This window comes from Sitophilus oryzae, unplaced genomic scaffold (assembly GCF_002938485.1).
Source record: "Sitophilus oryzae breed Bouriz unplaced genomic scaffold, Soryzae_2.0 scaffold_111_pilon_pilon, whole genome shotgun sequence".
Classification (NCBI taxonomy): Eukaryota; Metazoa; Arthropoda; class Insecta; order Coleoptera; family Curculionidae; genus Sitophilus; species Sitophilus oryzae.
In genome coordinates, this window is record NW_022145749.1 from 7,973,945 (window position 1) to 7,996,505 (window position 22,561).

General features: G+C 32.4%; 2 protein-coding genes across 3 annotated transcripts in view; one reads left to right on the plus strand and one right to left on the minus strand.

The window, feature by feature from the left end:
* The window catches only part of LOC115883426, a 50,822-nt gene that overhangs the window by 21,257 nt on the left and 7,004 nt on the right, over window positions 1–22,561 (minus strand). Inside the window, exon 3 of the mRNA XM_030901789.1 lies at window positions 1,589–1,680. Within this exon, the coding sequence (XP_030757649.1) occupies window positions 1,589–1,680 (92 nt within the window). The remainder of the gene's footprint in view (window positions 1–1,588; window positions 1,681–22,561) is intronic.
* LOC115885094 (larval cuticle protein 65Ag1-like) lies at window positions 11,376–20,858 on the plus strand. 2 transcript variants are annotated; one of them, XM_030903882.1, is made up of 2 exons: window positions 11,376–11,607; window positions 20,285–20,858. In XM_030903882.1, the coding sequence occupies exons 1-2, from the start codon at window positions 11,419–11,421 to the stop codon at window positions 20,552–20,554; spliced, it is 459 nt and encodes a 152-aa protein (XP_030759742.1). In that variant the 5' UTR covers window positions 11,376–11,418; the 3' UTR covers window positions 20,555–20,858. The 2 variants fall into 2 exon arrangements, with proteins under 2 accessions (XP_030759742.1, XP_030759750.1); XM_030903890.1 differs by lacking the exon at window positions 11,376–11,607 and adding an exon at window positions 13,836–14,072.

A 22,561-nucleotide genomic window follows, 5' to 3' on the forward strand; every position in this document is an offset into this window, starting at 1 on the left:
TAGCCTATTCAAGATCAAATTACCGTTATCGATAATGGAAATAAAGCAGTAGAACCCTGTAAAACTGAGCCATTTTGTAGTAAAAATTCAGATGTCCGAGCCAATATTGGTCTTTACGAAAATTTTGATCAAGACAATTTAATTTTTTATTAAAACCGGAGGTAAAAGAGCTTTTTCGCACGAACGAAAAACATCCTTACTTATATACAGGTTGTCCCAGAAATAAGTGCAAGTATTTTAAGGAGTGGTAGATCTCGATAAATAAAACATATTTTCTCTTCATCGTTTTTCAGATAAGTCCAAAATAACGCAGTTATTTTACTTTGAAAAATTCCAAAAAAAAAATATTTTTTTGCTCAAATTTTGAGAAGCACTGGAGCTTTTCTGGATTTTTTTTCTTGTAAATTTAATCTGCTACCTATGTTGCCATATTATCAAGAAATTATGTTTTTTAACTAAAAACTAAAAAAAAATCTAAAACATTTTTCAAAAAATTCCGAATTTTCGAAAGTTTTTTTTCGAAAAAACCTCATAGGCGTGTTTCTGGGGTTCAACTATACTACCAGTTAAATACTTGCACTTATATCTGGGACACCTTGTATTAATAAATAAAATATGTTTCTTCGCTATGGTCATTTTGTTTTTGTGGATTTGGGCCGGTTGTCTGTTTTTCCCAGGTCGGTTTCCACTTCCCCATCCACCCCTGCTCTAATATCATAGTTTTGATAATTTCAGCTTTCAGCTGTCTAGTTGTAATAGCCTGGAAATTTATTTGGAAAATATCTACGTTTGACACTTTAAATATATAGTGGATGGCGTCACTTTTAAGAGTCTCAGGGATGCTCTCAGGGGTCGGGTAAAGCGGGTGTGTGGCCGAAGGAAATATATATTATATTTCAGAAATCTGCCTAAGGTTTAGCCCGATTCTGTCGTGTTAAGCGAAACCTAAAATTCCAAACACACGTGCTTTGATTAAGGCTTGATTAAGGTTTGCAGATCTTCAGCATTTGCCATAATATAATAAAATAGCGAGCAATTAGTTAGAAAACCATATAAATTATATATCATTGTAATCACAAAACTTCAATCTATTTCCGTATTGTAACGGAATTTTAAATTATGTCTTTCTTTTCGAGAAAATTTAGTCCAAACATAAGGAATATTTTGTTGATGTTTGATCATCAAAACATTAAAAATAAATAAGTTGTCTAAAACTGTACTACAATACGGATATAGTATAATCCTTTACTTTGGATTTCCTTCTTCATTTGTGTAAAAACACCTAGCCAGTTTTACATAAAACGTTAAATGCCGAACGCTTATTTTGCTAGTTTTTCGGACTAGTGAAATGGACTCTTAATAATTATAATTAAGGAAATAATAGAATAAAACACAATAGAAAGAAGATGAACATCAACAAATAAGGTAACGCATTTGATGAAGAAAATAATTGAGACATGTCACATTTTGACAGCTGATGCGAGACTTCTATTGCATCGATTAAATGTACAGTTAATAATTATAATTAAAAAAATAAAAAATAAACTACAATAGAAAGGAGATGAGATGGCGAAGGTCGTTTACGTACCAGGACTTTCATAGCGCCGATGAAAAGTAAAAGAGAATATCTTCGAATATCACGACACAAAACACAACTGGCACAGTCGGATCGAGATGGGACTTTTCATTTATATATGCCCCTCTTTTAAATTCGCGCCAGAAAAAAATGATAACATCATTCAAATATCAACGGATCTTCGAGATAAATCGATGACGATTTTATGTAACATTTTTGATTTAGTTTCTGTTTGCAGGAATACAGGCCGGATTGTTCACAAAACTCTTTTATTAAAAGTATTTTTTGATCGAATATACAAATCTTATTGTGGTAGATTAAATATGTTTTGAGGTATATATTTTTTTAAAATATAATCGTTTTCTTGCACTTCCGGGTATACCGGAAGTGGTTACCAATTTTCTTATTTTCAATAAAACCAATTATTTTTAATGCTGTTTAGATTCTAGATGAAATCGAATATGTTGCTAAAATGTCTTGTCTCTTTAGAAATGGCTTTATTCTACTTAGTTTTTTATAGTAATTGGTTTAATATTATACCGTATGATCGAAAGAAAACGGGGTTAGCTATGGCTATGAAATGAAGATCGCAGTCATTTTATATGTAAAATTATATGGGATTAATGTCATCGATGTTCATTTCTATGCCAATTGGACGCCGTTTTTTCGATCATACGGTACAAGATTTAACTGCATTAATTTGTATTGTTTCAAAATGTGTACAGTTTCAAAAATAAAGACAATGCCTTCTTACGTATATACAGGGTGTCCCAGAAATAAGTGCAAGTATTTTAAGGAGTTGTAGATCTCGATAAAAGAAACATTTTTACTCTTTATCGTTTTTCAAAATGCTAAAATGTTGAGAACCACTGGATCTTTTCTGGATTTTCTTTCTCTTATTTTTTTCTTCAACATTTAAATTTAATCTTCTACCTATGTTGCCATATTATCAAGAAATTATATTGTTTTAACTAAAAACTAAAACTTTCGCTAAAAATAACATCATAGGCGTGTTTCTGGGGTTGAACTATACTACCAGTTAAAATACTTGCACTTATATTTGGGACACCCTGTATAAAGATGAAGTACCACCCCAGTAAGCAAAGTTTTGTCACATTTAGGGAAGAGTTACGTATCTGCGTTTTATTGCTTTATATCAGGCACAAACAGGGCCTGGTAACGTAATAAAGACGTCATGTCACCTAGAATACATTTTCATTAAAGGAATAAAATGCTCACTGAGAGCCATTAGCGTAAATAGCAATTTATCCTGGGGGGCCTGGGTTTGAGCCCAGGTGGGAGGCTAGGGCTTTTGTAAAAATGAAAAATAATATTAAAAAGCACATTTTTAGAAGCACATTAGAAATGAGGAGATCAGGCAAAGAACAAGGCGAATATATACCAGCACAGACAACATCGAATCGAGACAGCTACGTGCCTATGGTATGGGCACGTAAAAAGAATGGGAGAGGAAAGATGGCCAAAAAGGGCAATGGAGTATCGTCCCCAAACCAGAAGGAAAAGAGGAAGACCTACAACTACGTGGTTAAATGGAGTAGACCAGTACATGAGAGACAGAACCAAAAAAAACCAAACCAAACCAAACCAAACCAAACCAAACACATTTTTTGAATAAAACGTTTACATGAATTTTCCAAACCAAACCAACAAAATTTCATAGACTTGGTTATCAAACCGTGTTCCCGTAGATTAATTAAATACCGACAAATTTTCTAAACCAAACCAAACCAAAGACATTTTTTGAACACAACAAAATAATATTAACTAGACAAAACTAGAAAACGTCATTTTTACTGCATCACAAGCAAATAAAAATTAATACGTAGCCAAGAGTCATAATTCAGGATTTCTCTGGGGGGTGCCCAGCAGTACCTGGGGGCCCCGGGTACCCCTGTAGTTACGCCAATGCTGAGATCAGTTCTTTACCTTAAAAAGTACTGTCAAAGTAAATCGCCATTCGCTTTGGTATTAAAATGTGTGTAAGAATACCAAATTTCAGGAAAAACGATTTACTAACGTTCTTAAAAATAAGCAAAATGTATTATTTTTATTTAACCTTTTGAGGGCTGTAACTTCTTCGGGAAGCATTTTAGGGCATATGTTCATAAGAACTATTTTTATTCCCGTACAATCTGGAGAATCACCCACTAAAGTTAGATACACTATTTTTTCACCCTGTATATGAACTATACATTTTTTATATGCCATCAAATCAGTCGTCTTATATGTACAGGGTGTCTCAGTTTCGAGTGTTTTACAGGGTTTCTCGCTTATGAGCAGAGGTACAAAGATGTGGTTTTCACATCACTGTCCTTATTTTTAAGTAGCGAATACCCTGTATATTCTTTTTTATTTGCGTTGTATATATTTATATTTATATTTCACATGCCTTATTATGAGAGCGTTCGAAAAATATAATGTTCTTTGACTTATTTTCATAAGCAAGGTAAAAAATGAATGCATTAATGCATTATTTAACTTTTTAACATAGGTCGCTTTAAATTGGGTAATCAAAATAATCGAATAATTTATACAACGTTAAATTTTTTAACACGCTATGTAGTTTCTGCGTGTGAAGTTATTGTACAAGTGCATCAAAATATCAATAACAGCAGCATAAGTTCGTTTTTAGTGCATTTTATCCAGATAACATGATGAAACGCAAATTTTTCTAGTTAAATTAAATAAAATAAAATAATAATACTCTTCTAAACTAGGTTTATTTATGTTAAAAAGTTAAATTATATTATATGTTTAGAAAACTCTTAAAAATGTAAATAAAATAAAGAAATAATATACAGGGCGTCCCAATAAAAAGAAAATTGAGTCGCATTTTAAAAATGATAGTTCCCAGCGAAAAACTAGTTACGGTGCTGGTTTCTACGTGAAAAAAATCTGTAGGACACAGTTTTCCCAGTTTAGATAAGTTATAAGTTAACCGAGACACAAAGGTGGTCGAAAAATGCAACGTTTTCGATTTTGCCTTGTATTTCAGGAACTGAGAGGGCTAGGACAAATCTGTGTGTAGTGTCTTTAGTTTCATAAAAAGACCTAGTACATTGATGTGAAATCTGTATCTTTGTATCTCTACTCATAAACGAGAAACCCCATAAAAACACGAAAATAGGACACCCTGTACAAATATGTATAGACACATGTATTCTTGTTTCTTGTAATAGTACTGTTTAAAGATGTTCGCGCCTACTATAGACATTTCTTAATGTGTCATAAAAGGTTTCTCAAGAAAAGTTCTTCTGTAACGAATTAGATATCTTGAGTTATTTGACATCTTTTTAAACACATGTTTTTGTCATTTCACAACTCTTTTTGCTACCTACCTAAAAGTATTGTATACATATTTCTTAAAATAAGTTTTATTATTCTAAAACTAAAAATTATTTAATTAGAACTAATATTGTGGACATCAAAAAATATATTAATAATTCTTTTGCAATATTGTATAATATATTGTACTATGGAATATGTACCGTATGGATTGAATAAAAACGGCGTCAAAGACGGCTGGGGAATGACAATCAGTGATAATTGACGTTGTCAATCTCTAGACGTCATTTACTAACAATTAATTTCAATTCAAATTCAATTAATTAATTTCAAAAATTTGCTAATAATGTCATTTTGACCTTTGACAACAACAAGGCTAGAAATTAAAAATGTATTGTTTTATAAGCTTATTAGGCTCTCTCTATAGAAATAACCTACACTTTTGTACACAAACCCATGTAGTAAATGTCATATTTTGTATTATGTCAATTCCGATCATTACTTGCTTCTGCTGGTCAATGTACTCTTATTGTGGATTATGCAAATAGATTCTTGTTGCTGCAGATCGGGATATCCAGCTTTCTTTTCGATTATTAATATTCAAATTTATTTAAATCGGGTAAAAGTTAGTAAACGATAATGCTGATATTTGGAAATTTTCGATTACAACTCGATGACAATTTAGAATTTCATTCGCCAAACTTATTGTGTCACCATAACAATATTATTTAAGAAAGGTGTGGCCTTACATTATTTCTTGCGTTTTATACGATACGATTGAAAAAAAAAACGGCGTCAAAGACGGCCGGAGAATGACGATCGCTGATAATTTTGGGGAGGTCAAGCCCTAGACGTAATATACTTGAACTTTTCTTTATTTTTTAATGGCGCTTACTGCCAGTTGGTCTTCAGAAGGACGTAATTTATTTTTAAATTGAGCAAAAATGATTGATTGATAAATGGTGTAGTAAAATTCGAGAAAAATAATTTTTTGGAGATAGATTTGTGTGTCTGGAAACGTTCTATACTTTTTTAATCTTTCTATAATTACTGCTAATTTTTGACAAATTTTTTTTAGAAAATGATTCGCCTCGAGATTGACCTCGCCAAAATTATCATCGACTAAATTCTCCAGCTCGCTAAATTATGAACATCTAATGATTTTTGATTTTTAAATGTTTTTTTTGATTGCAATGTTTTATGTCTCCGAAAAACTAAAAACATTGCAATAAACCATCAATGATTTTGAGTAATTTTTTTGCATGGAAAATTAAATGGGGAATGTCATCGTTCGTCACTTCCCAACCAACTGGATGCCGATTTATTACGAGGAATTAAGAAACCTAGAAGAAGACCAAACCTGAGATGGGACCATGATATTTGGAAATTAACAGGAATTACTTGGGTCCGCATATGCAACAATGCACAACAACGATCTTCATTTCATAGCCATCGCTGACGCCGTTTTTATTCGATCATACGGTACAAAGAGAGTATCTTATGTGGGGGAAGCTACACCATAATTGGAAATAGTTGAATAAGAAGAAAATGATGATGATATTATTAATACGGTCCCTATAAATGTTGACAGGTAATTGATCAGATAATAATTTGTAACAAAGTTGTTAAATAGGTGCTTCCTACTTCGTTTTCAGAATGTAACATAGACTATGAAACTGTAACTGTGAAAAAGTCTAATTAATATTATGCTTTTATTTTGCCTCAAATAAGTTAATAATTTTTTTGGGAAATAACAAATTAAAAAAAATTGTATGCACTATGTGCGCATATTTGTTGACTCCATTCGGATACGTCTATCCACGTGCCTATCCACGAGTTTGGTTTCAATCGATCCATAGTTAAGAAAAATCCTGATGATTTCGTCCAATTAGAGGCAACGGTTCGAAACGTCGAGGGCGTCATCCTGTAGCTCGTTCCCAATTATGCCAAAATCTAAAATCTACCCACATTTTTCTTCAATATCAAATCGTTAGTCCCACACTGATGACGATGTAAACGAAACGTCGTATCCAACTTTGCAGTGTGGGACCGTGTGCACCGTCGCTCATATAGTCTACCCATCAAATTTGGTCACGATCAGACGACATCAACTTTTGACGTCAAAACTAACTGTCACAGTGACGTACCCCGTCAATTTATTTTTGAATTTAGCGCGACAACTGTACTCGTTTATTTATTTCTGTCCTCTTCAGGCCCCAGCCGTCGGATTTTATACTCACAGCTAAAGAGTTTCTCGAACAATCCATAGATCATTAGGTGCATAGAGAAGGTTATGAATGTTCTCGTATGTACTACTCCATTCCAGTGGAACTCGATTTTTCTGGAACGTTCGAATGAATTATTACGGTGTCTATTCTTTAATGCGATGTTAAGGTCATCTGAGGGCGGGACATATAGTTAGTTTAGGTCGAGTCCACACGGGTCTGCAACAATATCATGAAAAGATGGGGTTCTTCGAGCCCCATCTACATTCCGAGTTTAAGCCCCCTAGCTCACATTGGGACCGAGCTATGACGCTCCAAGATCGTTACCACTTTTCCTCTCGCGTCGCGTGTGTCACGGCCTCAATTTTGACTCCCATTACGCGTAAAAAAGTTTCACTTGAAAAAACAGTCCGAAAATTTTTTCTTTAAAAAGGGAATTAGCCACTGATTTTTTCCGCGCTTATTCATTTATGCCCTGTATATTAAATAACCTGCGATATTTGTGATGTCGCTTTTATAAAAAGTGAAAGTAACGAATAAATATTAAACTCTTCATCTTTTTGTTCTCGTATGAGTTGGATTAATTGATAATTAACGATGCATCGTAAATATCGATGTTTTCTTCATGATGAATCTTTTAAATACACGTAATAATTACATTAGCCCACAATTAAATGTGTTACAAGCGCTTAAACTTTGCTGTAGAATATTATATTATATTATATGTTAACTATGAGTTTTTTTTCGTGAAAAAAATTGTTGAAAAATTTGTATTTTTCGAAAAAAAAAGTGGAAAATTTTAAAATTTTTCATTTTAGGTGTTTAGAGGAACCAAAACACGGAAAAAATCCAGTAGTTCCCATTATTTAAGCAAAAAATATATTTTTTTTAATTTTCAAAGTAAAATAACTGGGCTATTTTGGACTTATATGCAATGCAGCAAATATTTGACTTTAAACTCTGAACGCCACGTTTCGCTAACTATATAACTGTGATAAGACCATCATCAGTAGAAAACTAAATCTGTAGAGACAAAAATTCTTCTGCCTATAGATTATCAAAAAAAAATTACGGACATTCAGAGTTCAAAAGAGTGTTTGTATTGTGATAAATCAGTGTTTATTAATAATTAATTTTATTTTCTATGTTTATGAATATCATACTCTTAATATTTGTCCTACTTTTACAATTATTTAAAATGTTCCTTCGCCATATTATCAAGAATTGTTAGTATAGTGAATTTTATGTAGGCTAAGGTAGGCACCAGAGATAAACAATAATCTATTGATAATATCATCAGTTACCGCAGCTAATTTAAGTACTTAATAATATGACGTAAAATAATTGTTTAACAGTGTAATACAAAAAATGTGACCATAAATGTTTAATTTTTTTGATATCCCGTTTCAGTCATAGTATAGTACTTCTCATTAGTAATTTTGGTCTAAACGGGATCTAAATATAAAAAAAATATTAACTTTATTTTTCAGTGAGTAAGTTTTATTAATTATTAGTAATTAATAGTTATATTTTCTAATTTGCCAAGTACAATAATTGTTAACAGTCAAGAAATAATAGACTACCAAAGAATAATAATAACTTTACCAATATAAAAGAGTCTATGTTTTTCTCCTTACATAATGAAGTGTCTCCGAGAAGACTTTGTTGTAAAATTATTTATTGTAAATATTTATTTAAAATGATATTTAGAATAAGTTCGTGTAACATGACATCTTTTCCGTGTAAAAAATTACATAATATTTAACAACTTAATTAGCACTATTTTGGACGTCTAAATTACTTATCTGAATATGGTCCTTAGACGTAATAATAAATCAATAATGTTATGAAGCTAAAAGAATTTCGGACTCCTATTGAACAGAAATTTTGACAGCTTGCATTGGATCACTGGCTGTTATCAAGTGTAAACTTGATAAGAATAGATATAATATCTTTTCTTATATATATCTTTGTATTTTTCAGTTTTCAGTAATATAAGAGTAATATGGTAATATCATTTACTTCATGTAAAAAGTTCCTTCGTCATTTTGTCAATAAAATAATTTTCTTTTAATTTATAAAAAAACTAGCGTGTACCAGCGACTTTGTTCGCGTCGAATTAATCATTTGTAATGGTGATGATAAAGCAAAGCAAGAATTTCCATTAATATACAAACTGGATAAAATTTTCTCACATTTATGTCAGCATGAGAAAAAACAATATGGCGATATTATTATATAACTTGGTAATATTTGAGGCGTAGTTTCATCTCGTTGGAATTTGACTTTCGAAAAATCCGTTTGCCAAAAATAAGCTTTTCACGTCAAGCAGTTTAAGCAGAATCATGGTTAAGAAATTACCCAACTTTTTGGAACACCCTGTATAATTTTTTAAAAAAATTCAAAAAATGTAAAAAAACCAAATAAATTATGCTTGTCCAAGCGTTTTCCCGCAAGACTAACCGTTTTTTAAATAACAAATATTGTAATATTTGAGAGGCGTTTTCACCCTCTTGGAATTTGAGATTCGAGAAACCGCTCCTTATCGAACCTCTACACCCCACAGTCAATTCGTTTACCAAAAATCAGCTTTAAATGTCAAGCAGTTTAAGCAGAATCGTGATTACTCAATGGGCATATTTTAAAACACCCTGTATACTGTATAAATTTATAAAAAATCTTAAAATATGTAAAACAACAAAATAAAAATAGTTTTTCAGAAAAAATCACCGGTTTTTAAATAAAAGATATTTTAATATTTGAGGGATAGTTTCACCCCCTTAGAATTCGAGTTTCGAAAAATCCCTTCTTATCGAACCTCTACCCCTTAAAGTCAATCTGTTTTCCAAAAATCAGCTTTTTACGTCAAGCGCTTTAAGCAGGATCGTGATTAATTAATGGCCAGATTTTTCGAAACACCCTGTATACATTTTTAAAAATCTTAAAATATGTAAAAAAACAAAATAAAATATATGTGTTTAAGTGTTTTTTCGGAAACTTGACCATTTTTTAAATAAAAAATATTGTAATATTTGAGGGGTGGTTTCACCCTCTTGGAATTGGAATTTCGAAAAATCCCTTCTTATCGAACCTCTACACCCTAGAATCAACCTGTATGCCAAAATTGAGCTTCTTACGTTGAGTGGTTTGAGCAGGATCGTCATTAATCAGTATGTCAGTCACTTAAGGATTTTATATATTAGTACCTACCTGCAGATTATATTTTGTTTTAATTTTTTTATTAATGTCCTTACATGGGTGTAGCTACGTTTTGATTTCGGGTGGGGCTAAAAAATGTCAAAGTAGGTACCAGAATTATTTTTTTTACTTTATACGTTACTCAACAAAACAGTAAGTTCGTTTTAAACGTAGCCTGTGGAAGGTCTGGCTAAATCTTGACAAAACTTTGATTTCAAATTTATTTTCTGCTTGTTAAACCAATCTAAATTTCATCTATAAGATTTTGGTCATGATTATGTTGGTATTGATTTATATATTAAACCGGAAATTATATCTTATGCATCTTCGGATTGTTACGAGGTTTCTGGGTTTCTAACAGGACACTGTCTCCTCAACGAACACTTCAGTAGGCTGAAGCTGAGAAACAACAATGGCGAATGCAGATTCTGTGGGGAAAATGGGGAAATCCCAGAACACCTTATCATTGAGTGTACTGAGACGACGACCGTTCGTGCCATGAACTCTGGTACGGTTTATGTGTGTGAGGATTGAGAGCTGGTCTCTGTGGAGCCATCACAGATATTGGCTTTTGTTAAAGCCCTGACACTGTATGATGAGTTATAACTCGTTATAACTCAAGAAAGGGGAACACACAATAGATCCAGTAATAGTAAGGTCGTGGTGATTAACCCCCTTCTCCTAAACATTCTATATATCTTATGCACGATATCTGGAGTAAATGTAAAAATCTGATGCTCTTGAATATTTGGCAAATGTATTGCAGAAAAAGGCAAATAAATCCAAACATTTGTTTTTTGCTGCTTATACCATTAAGGTCCAAAAGTTGAGGTCCAACCCCATAATATTCTAACTCCTAACCATAGAGGTCCAACAAAATAATATTTTCATCTTGTATATACTCTTTGTTACTTCATTCGAAAACTGAACTAAAGAAACTACCGGCTATCGGTGCCATAGCTGATCCTTGGTCATATTTGTTTAATTAACACATCTTTGTCAACATACTCCTAGTCGCTTACATAAAGAGAAAAAACAAAGTGTCTCATATATAAGAACTTCGGCGACATGCATTTGTCAGTATTAAGTGTGATTTTTACTCCATCCTACACAATGCAAGCTGTCAAAATTTCTGTTGTCGTTTTTGTTTGTGCGGCAAGTTTGGTTCTTTCGGCACCCGTTGAAAATGAACCCGTGCCTATCGTAGCCCAAGAGAGCGACATTCAACCGGACGGTACCTTCAAATGGTCCTTTGAAACAGGAGATGGTGTTAAACAAGAACAAAGTGGACAGCCTAAACAGGTTTGTATTAGTTGACACTCCAAACAGAATCTCAAATTAGTATTTAGTTGGAAAATGGTTTACAATAGGAACTTATCAGTTATTATTTGATGAAGTTGTAGAATGTAGAATGTCTTAAAACAAATTTAAAACTAAACATAATAAAGTAATAGAATTCGCAATAATGTCACTATTAATTAATTTACACACACGGCCAAAATTATTGCATATAACGATATTTTTATTTAATTTTTGACCTAATATGATTCTTTTTATATTTTTGGACATATTGGCTTACTATACGACTAACTAATATAAAATTAAAAATCTACGTGCAACTAGGCTGTTATTATAATTTTATTTCAGAGTGAGTGAAAATCAACAAAAAAATTCATTTTAAACAGAAAATATCGAAAACAATTTTAATTATTTTTCACAACTAATAGTCTGTATTGCCTCCTCGAGCTTCAATGCAAGCTGTGAGACTACGTGGCATGCTCTCAATTAAGTTATCCAGAAGATGTTGAGGAATGGCTTTCCGTGTTTCGCGGGCAGCAATTTTCAATTCATTTAAGGTAAAGGGGGGATCATTCCTTTTGGCAATATGGCGTTTTAGCATGTCTCAAGCATGCTCGATTACATTCATATCTGGATTCCCTTAGACCCTCTTCCTCACAAAATTCGTAAACCGCTAAAGTGCGATGGGGAGGAGCATTATCGTCCATGTAAACAAATTCATCCCCCACTGCCCCTCGAAATGGACGCACTAAAACGTCTCTAAGATATGAGGCGCCTGTAATTGTGCCATCAATAAAAACAAGAGGAGTTCGAGCTCCGTGCATTATACCTGCCCATACCATAATGCTTCCCTATTGAAACGGGACACGGGGTGAGCTGTATTCAAGCGTGCTCGTCTTCCAGATGCTCCAAAGTTCGTCGCGAGTCTGACACTAGGCCTATTCTTGTTTCATCACTAAACATGACGAAATCATTTGCTCTCATCTCCTCAGCCCATTGTAGTCGCGTAATTTTGTGTTGTAAATTAAGCTTCGAAACACGTAAAGGCCTCCTTAAATGTAATCCTCTGTCATGGAGTCTTCTTGTTATGGTCTTTCTTGAAACATTTACTCCTTTAGGGCGAGCTAACTCATTTTTAATAGCAGTACTAGAAAGCAGGGGATTGGGTCGTGCAATTAGGGATATTTGACGGTCTTGCACAGCAGTAGTAACTCTCTTTCTACCTCTTCCCAGGCCGGTTTGTAACCTAGTTTGTCTCCCCGAATTTTTTTAATATTCGCAAAACATCGCTTTGGCTAACTCCTACAATTTCAGCTATTGCAACTTGCCGGTAGCCCTGTTGAGACAGTGTTACAATTCTGACTCTATTAAAATGTGAAATAATGTTTCTAGGTATTTTAAGGCCAAAACAATGGTCAAATTTCTTCTGAAACCCAAGAGACCACAAATCGAAATGTGCAAGAATTTGTAATAATATTGGGTCTGAACGATAAACATTGTTTACCATACCTATTTTAACAAAAAAATGTTTATTACAGATTATCAAAGCTATGTATAAAAAAAGATTTTTTAAATTCCTTTCCGTATATTTTGAAACGATATTTTATGCAATAATTTTGGCCATGTGTGTAAGTTGTGACCGAGGGGTGTCTCACTCGGGCAAAAAATGTACACGTACTGCCAAAATATTCTTCCACTGCTAAGCGACTGCCAGTGACTATGAAGAAGACTGCCTATGACTGCCATGTAATTATTATAGGCGACTGCCATAAGACTGCCAATGACTGCCAGCGACTGCCAAGAAAATGTACATGTAATTCCAATAGTGAGACACCCCTCGGTTCTGACACAATGTCCTTATCGATTTAGTACTACGTCTAAACGAAACTAATTGTAAAATGAATAGCAAAATAAATTTAGGTAGGCCCTGACGAGCCGCTACTGATTATATCATTGACTCAAGTTTAAAAACTCATGACAAAAGTAAAATACGAAAAATTAATTAAAATATACAACATTATGTTCACTTCATATGATTAAAAACATAGTTACCATTAAATATGACTGACTGCCATTGCAAAATAATTATAATTAATGTCCTCTTGAGTAAGTTATAAGTCAAGAAGCACTAAATATACCCTGGCCAATATATTATCACGATATTTGTCTATTTTAATGTTTTTGTTAATGAGTTTAGAACCTTATATAAGAATTGTCTGTTTCTTTAAACAGAAGTAAGTATCTCGAACGTTATTATTAGAAAAGTGTATGTATTTTCCAGTGAAATGAATCTAGTCAAAAGTTTGTTGATTATAATATCATTTAGTATCGTGGTTTCTGATTCGGTTGATCGACAACATGTGAGAATCATATCTCAAGAGAATGATATTCAACCTGACGGGACATTTAGGTGGTCGTTTGAAACCGAGGATGGTACTAAACAAGAGCAAAATGGCCAGCCGAAACAAGTCAGTTGTAAATTATATTGTTGAACCTTATTGCTTATTTAAGTATACCGGGTGCGTCTCAAAAGTGGCTCAGCCCTATAACTTTTTTATTTTTTCAGATAAAAAAAACGAGATTGTATGTTAGTATAAATTACATAAATTAGGATTGATTGACGTGATCAGTTGTTTTTGGTCGCTTCCTGTTTCACCGAAAATGATTACAACTTTTGATTTTTAAATGGCACTGTCGGTATTTTTTTACTTTATTCGATAGAAAATGACACTCTGAGTAGAATGACATATCATACATCAACTTTTGACATTTTTGCTTTAAAAAAATATATTTTAAATTTCAATCTAGAGTGCCATGGTTGTGTTAAAACAGTAATTTTTTATTAAGGAGCATTGGAAAAATAGATTTGATTGTCTAATGTGTTTCATGTTTTGTCTTGGCAAGTTAAAAAATGTCCAAATTGTATTTTTACTCATATCTCAATTTTTTCAAGTGGAACGAGGGTGGCTCATTAGCATAAATATTTGAAAAAATGTATTTTTTACCTTAATAATAATTTGGTACCACATACTTGGTATTTCGAGTCAAATTGTCGTTAACCGCATGTTACAATTTCAAATAAACCATATGAGAAAATATCAAAAGTTGACATTTGAAATGTCACTCTATTTAGAGTGTCATTTTCTATTGAATAAAGTAAAAAATTACGGAGGGTGCCATTTAAAAATTAAAAGTTGTAGTCATTTCCGCTGAAACAGGAAGTGACCAAAAATAATAATTGAATACGTCAATTAATCCTAATTTGTGCCATTAACATACCAAATCACGTTTTTTTTTAGCTAAGGGGTGAGCCACTTTTGAGACCCACCCTGTATAAATAATTTGGTAATAATTGGCCTGGATAATACACACGGTTATTTCGAGTCAAATTTTCGTTATGAACCGCATGTTACAATTCCAAATAAACCATATGCGAAAAGGTCAAAAGTTGACATATGATATGTTATTCTATTCAGAAAGTAATTTTCTATTGAATAAAGTAGAAGGACCGAGGGTGCCATTTAAAAATCAAAAGTTGTAAACATTTCCGGTGAAACAGGAAGTGACCAACAACAAAATTGAACACGTCAATTAATTCTAATTTATGGGAAATTAAAATAACTTTGGTTGCACATCATAATACGACCACCAGCAAACTCCATAAGACGACGCATGGTGTCATTGATGACGTGCCCGAGAGTTGTTTTAATTTCAGATTTTTAAAAAAATCATATTTTTTTTTAAATCAGATTTGTTTGATTTTAATTAAAAACAATATTTAAATCGGATTTCCAAATGACTAGGACTTATTTCCAATTAAAGTCCTATCCTAAATGGCTAAATCTTTATAATTCTGCCCGATATCGATAACATTAATAATTGTAGGGTGCGTTTGTTATTTTTCCACATTGGTCACCAATATATTTCTCAAAAAAGTCACTCGCTTCAGATGAAAAGGATTATTTTTCAAACTTCTCAAAAGTATTAATTTTTGTCATTTTAACGCTTAGGTATAAAACTAAAGCACTGTAACGCCTCAGCACAAAAGTACTAAAATATATTATTAAACTGATATTAAGTGTCAATTTCAACGAGTGTACAAATTGTTGCTCGATTACTGTTTATATTATTTGAAATATTTGAAATTGATTAAAAAATGATTTGTCATGTTTCCAAAAAATAGTTAATGCATGTTCTATTAGGAGTAAAAACGTACTTTTTGTGCTTCCTGGTAACGTCGAAATAGCTTTACGATGGTATTTCAAAGGGACAGCATCATCAAAAAAGTATAATTTTTACTCCTAATAAAACAATACACTATTGTTCGGAAATAGTCTTAAGTCGAGAATGAAATTAGTATCATCTAATGTCAAACTGTAAAATACTTACTGCAGATCAAAATGTCGGTAAGAATTTGGAAAAATACAACCGTTACAAAAAAAAATAAAACAATATATTTCCTGACAACGATTATAGATTCTCGGGAATGAAGATATAGTCTCTATATCAGAAGAACCTAGTTCTGCACTAGACTGCAAATGATATGTATTCGAATAGCGAATTTTTGTCACCTAAACAGCGGTCTAATGGATTCACACGAAATTACTTCAAAAATCGGTCCAACATTTAAATCGATGAATAGATATTTTTATATAGTTTTATAACATGTACTTATATTACTTTTCGATTTATTATCTGTTATATCTTTTATAGAAATATTTTTTATAGTTTTCTAGGACATATTTTTATAACTTTTACAGTTATTTTTTGATTTATAATAAAGTTTCAATAAAACTATTTATTTTGATTTAAATCACATGATTAAAATTAAAAAAAAATCACTTGATTTACATCACGATTTAAATCATGATTTAAATCATGCCAACCCTGCCTACTAACATAAATCTCGTTTTTTATCTAAGAAAATAAAAAAGTTATAGGGGTGAGATATTTTTGAGACGCACCCGGTATATGTTATTTTATTATTTAGTATAATGTTGTTCAATGTATTAGTTACATTTTAATAGATATTTGGTTCATGTGGTTTTGACTGATTGCTTATAATAATTTGACATTATTTTCATTAAGAATCTCAATTTTTTATCGGTTTTACTTTGGAACAGTGGCGTAGCGTGGGTTAAGGGCGCCCGGGGCGGAGAGCCACTAGGACAGAGATTTGCCGCCCCTACAGAATCCGTCCGCCACCTTTGTAACAATCTTTTGTCGCCCCACAGGCACTTGGTAGCGTCGCCGCCCGGGGTGGACCGCCCCCTCCATGCTACGCCACTGCTTTGGAAAACTGTCCCTGGAAAACCTCAATCTAGAAAACCAGCTTTCTGATTCATGAACTGCTCCACCATTGAACAAAAATTAGTCAGTACCGAAAGTACCGGTATAACCGGTAAATCCCGGTTCCTAAGAGGTGCGGTACCGAACTTCCCGGTTGCGATAAACAACTCCGGTTCCGAAAACCCTAATGGATACAAGAGACTACCGAATGCTGTTGCTAGAATATTCTATTAATTTTAACTGTATTTTTTAGACATTGTGAATGATCGTAAACTAAAAAGTATAGAGTGTAATTGCAACCATTAATTATTTATTCCACTAATTTCGATATTTTTTTCTTATAATATACCAACAAACGGCGTCCAGTTGGCTTGGAAATGAACATCCTCATATAATATTTTTCATATAAAATTAATGACAGTGATCTTCATTTCATAGCACTCGCTGACGCCGTTTTTTTCGATTATATTGCATTTTTCTTCATATGTACGATAGTTTTTCGTAATATTTTATTATCTATTGGTTTGTTTATACAACCTTTTTTCAAGTCGCTTGCTTGATGTCCAAAACTGGCTAACCTTCCGCAGATAATAAACCACAATTGTGTCATCTTCGTAAATACCTTGAATAATTTAAAACTGAAATAACGCAATACTTTTCATTAATTCGCATATGCATATACATATCCATTATTGAGGACGACTCTATTTAATTTGTTTGTATACAGGGTGGATACATTCCTATCTTGAACTCTACTACTGCTGGTTCCTTCTTAGTCGAATTCTCTTTTATAAGAATGAGAAATCAGGTAGCTTTGATGAAGAGAGAAAATGAAGAAAAATTTAGTACTCGTTTTAAGGAATTAATTGATGAAATCAAATTCTATGAGTATTATAGAATAAATCTAATACTCCTTAGTAATGTCGGAATTTTACTTTTTGTGGGAAAATTACGGATCAGAGATGTGTGAATATATTAAAAAAAAAAGATTTTTTTGTTTTCTTATCTCTCATAGTTTTAAAGATACCAATGTTAGGCATCAAAATTGCCATCACCCTGTACATTAAAATATTAATTTATGACTGTTCAAATCCGAATGTTAATTATTATGATGTAAAATATTTACTGATTTTCTTTGTCGTTAGTGTTAATGTTTTCTCTTCTTATTAGTTTTACATGTTACATTGTTGCTAAAGATTACAAAACCATTGGTTTTGTTTTAGCAGTTAATATTTATGTACTGTGTGATCGAAAAAAACGGCGTCCAGTTGGCTTCGAAAAGAACTTTGATGACATTTTCCATGTAATTTTGCATATAAAATGAGATGGGTTGTCCGAACTGTATTCCGGAAACTTCGGCAGCATATTCTGCAGATAAAAATAAGTAAAAAAGTTCGTAGAAATGCATGTCCTAAAATGCATAGTTTCAGAGATACAGGGTGTAGAAGTTTCATTTTTATTTCGATTTTCCCAAATAATTTCTGAAGTAACGTTAATATTTGGATCAAAATTGGTGTCTAGGAGTTTTTTGATATGAGAAATTTGATTTTGATGTCAAAATGACCCCTACTAGTAGAGAGCGCCACCTACATGTGTTTTAACTGTTTTGAAGCGTAATACCTTTTTGTCCGTACCTGTATAAAACTACTGAGGAAAAAAATATATATCTCTGTGAGTTTTTACGTCAAAAATATCTCTGTAAAAATCGCTAGGAGCAACCGTTCTCAAGATATTTAGAATGGAAATAGTCAATACTAGGGCTGTAACGAGCCCTGTTTTTTAACTTGACCGAGTACCGAGTACTCGGCTAAAGGTAATGGCCGAGTACCTACTACTCGGCTGCCGAGTAGTGGAATTGTCGGGTTTATAATAGTCTTAACCAGTTATGCGACCTTTATCAATATATACTAATTATACTATACACCATAACATAATTATATTATATTTTATACATGATATAAATATAAATATATAATTTAACATTAAAGAAAGCTAGTTAAAATTCCCGGAATTCCCCGGCCTTAAACCAATGATCTTGTTTGTTTTGCCTATGATTGGCGAGCGGCTGGGATTTCCCGACTACAAACCAACGACCTGGTTTGTTTTACTTATGGAGATATTGTTTTATTCTGTGGTTCACCATGCAAACTGATATTTCTAATGTGCTGGATTCTGAATTGATTCTTTTAAGGTGCGGTGACGACGTTGATTTTGTTTTAAGCAAAACTTATATGTGTAACTAATTTAAAAGTAAAAAATAATTCAAACAATTAATAATACCCTTTAAAGTTATATTAAAATGAGCGACAGTGCTGACCTCTTTTAGATTATAAGTTTTAAATTATTATTTCACTGTGTTTGTGTTATTACTTATACTTATTATTATTACTTTGCTAAAATACATTAATGAAAGTTATAAATGAATAACATTTTGTTTATTTTATTTTTTGCCACTTGTAGTCTCATTTCTATCTGTTTTGGACATACATAAATGGATTGTTTCTATTACTATACTTTACTCCTACTTAGAGTAAGGCCGAGCACCGAGTACATATTACTCGGTTAAAATTCTGGCTGAGCACCGAACTACTCGGTACTGGGTGCAGCCCTAGTCAATACATGTCATTATTGACGAAAAATAAACACTTAATTAAGTAGATGGTTATTTCAATGAAATAATAAATTGGGGAAATCTTTATTTTTTTTAAATTAATCATAAATTTTTCTGCAAAAAAATGATGATGAAACAGTTTCTGTTGAACTTTTGGCACAAAAACATTTCATATTTATGATTTCAGTCTAATAACTAGTTAGTCAACATGTTCAATTTATGTCAATGATGACAGGTATGGATTATTTCGATTCCAAATATCTCGAAAACCACTATTCGTAGCGATTTTTACCAATATACCTTTTTTACGTAAAAAACGTCGTAAATGTATATTTTTTACTCAGTAGTTTTATACAGGTACGGACGAAAAGTTATTACTCTTCAAACCAGTTAAAGAATATGTAGGTGGCGCCTTCTACTAGTAGGACTCATATTGACATCAAAATCAAATTTCTCATGTCAAAAAACTCCCAGACACTAATTTTTATCCAAATATTGACGTTACTTCAAAAATTATTTTGAAAAAATTGAAATAAATATGCCAAACTTCTACACCCTGTATCTCCGAAACTAAGCATTTTAGGACATACATTTATACCAACTTTTTTACTTATTTTTATCTGCAGAATATGCTGCCGAAGTTTCCGGAATACAGTTCGGACCACCTTGTATATACTTCGTTGTTTAATACAAATTGATGTGATTGGGTTGAAAATTATATTTAAAAAAACGCAATAATACGTAAAAAAAGAAATTAACAAGTATTTTAAATTTTTCCAGATCGAGCAAGAAGTAGCCATCGTCCTCCAGGGATCCGCTTCTTGGATAGACGATGAAGGCAATCCGCACCAACTGACCTACATCGCGGACGAGAACGGCTACCAACCCCAGAGCGCCGACATCCCTGTCGCTCCAGAGGTTCCAGCGGCAATCGCCAGGTCTTTGGAATATAATTCCGCTCATCCAGAACAGGAAGCGGAGCAACCTCAGGTTCAAGCGGAGTTGCGAGCTCAACCTCAGCCCTTACAACCACAACCAGCTGAAGGTTAAATCGAATAAAGAATCGAATCATAATTTTTTATATTGGTTATATTTTTTATATTACTGTTGTATATAGAATATTTATTATGGTTAGAGGCGCAACTAAGGGTGGGGCAGGGGGGGCTTAGCCCCCCCAGATGGCCGGTGCGTGTCGTATAAAATTGGTTTTAACCTCACATGAATCTTATCTTATAGTGACCTAAGCCCCCCAAAAGACTTGAGCCCCCCTAAAAGTATATGTCTAGTTGCGCCCCTGATTATGGTCCAGTTTTTCGTATGAATATTATGGAATAAAAATAATATATCACCTAAATGTGTATTATTAGTGATGTAAAGGATAAAGGGTATTACCGGTAATTTTGATAATATTACGTAATATTACCGCAAGATCGGTAACACTGGAAATATTGATGTTTTTCCGCTCTAGGTATAGGCCAGTAAGCGAGGGTTTTAGGGTTCGAATTCTGAACACCCGCACCGATTGACGTGAAATTTTAACAGTGAATAGAAATATATATATATAAGAAACAAAAGTTACATAGTAGCGACGTGTGCTTTCACCCTGGGGGTGAGTGCTACCCCTTCTCGGGGTTGAGAAATAAATCAACCATTTTAATTGCAAAAATCAATAAAAGGATGAATTCTAAGCAAAAGATGTTCTATAACATTTTTTCAGAAAATTAATATTTTCCTAGTTATTTAGGATTGAAAATGTTGATTTTTTATCTAAAAACTGCATATTTTTCTGCCATTTTTTATAAATAACTCGAAAACCTTGCGTTTTATCGCAAAAAGCACTCGTATAAAGTAAAAATAAAGCTTTTGGAATAGCTAAACGATTAGTTTTTTGTTGGTTCCCGTGTGGGATAATAATAGCCGATGTAATAAAGGCCCAGGTGTAATAATAGCCGAGTTATCACTCTGTAAATGTGATTTTATATGTTTCGAAAACTAAATTGCAACATTTTACCTTAAAATAATGGCGAAAGAACACATTTTTCGTTGAAAATGAATATGACCGTTTAAAAAGTGCTTGAAACTATTTTAAATGAAGACCTTTTAAATGATTTTTTAAAAAAGTTCGTAGCTCAAAAACTCGCGGAGTTATGATAAAAATAAAATGGCCACCTCGTTTTTTCGGAAAAAAGTTAACAACAAAATCTATGATTAAAATTATAAAAATAAAAACTAAGCGTAATACATGTATAGTTGGCTATATTTAGGTACTAACAATGAGCTCTGCAAGTTCGAGCGGTTTAGAATGCCTAAATTTGGAAAAAAGTTGAAAATAATGAAAATTTTATTTTTATTTTTTAAAAATTTTTATTCATTTTTTTACATATCTCAAAAACTAAGCAAGATACGTAAAAAATGCAACAGAGTAAAATTCTTTCGTCTTTTTTTTGCAATATTTTTGCTCTCTTTCAATTTTCTGTAGATCTCTTTATTTCGTTGATATGACGTTTTTTTAGTTTAACTTGCGTGTAAGGACCACCTTCTTTGAGCCCTTAAAACCCAAAAATCTCGTAAAAATGAAGAGTTCAAAACTGTACAGACAACAATAGACAAACAAATATGGTTAATTTGTAGCTCGTGTAATTTCCTACAAATTGATAATTTTGATTTTTATGATTTTATTGTTAATTCATAACTCGGCAAGTTTTTGAGCTACAAACTTGAAAATACCTTTTAAAAAAGCATTTAGAAGATCTTTTCAATCACTTTAAAAACGGTCATATTTATTTTCTTCGAAAAATTTGTTCTTTTGCCATTATTTTACGGAAAAAGGTTGCAATTTAGTTTTCGAAAAATAAAAAATCACCTTTACAGAGTGATAACTCGGCTATTATTATATCTACGGTAATCACCAAAAAGGAGTCGATTCGTTATTCCAAAAGCTTCATTTTTGCATTATATGAGTTTTGCGATAAAACGCAAGCTTTTCGAGTTATTTATAAAATGGCGGAAAAATATGCAGTTTTTATGATGAAAAATCAACATTTTCAATCCTAAATA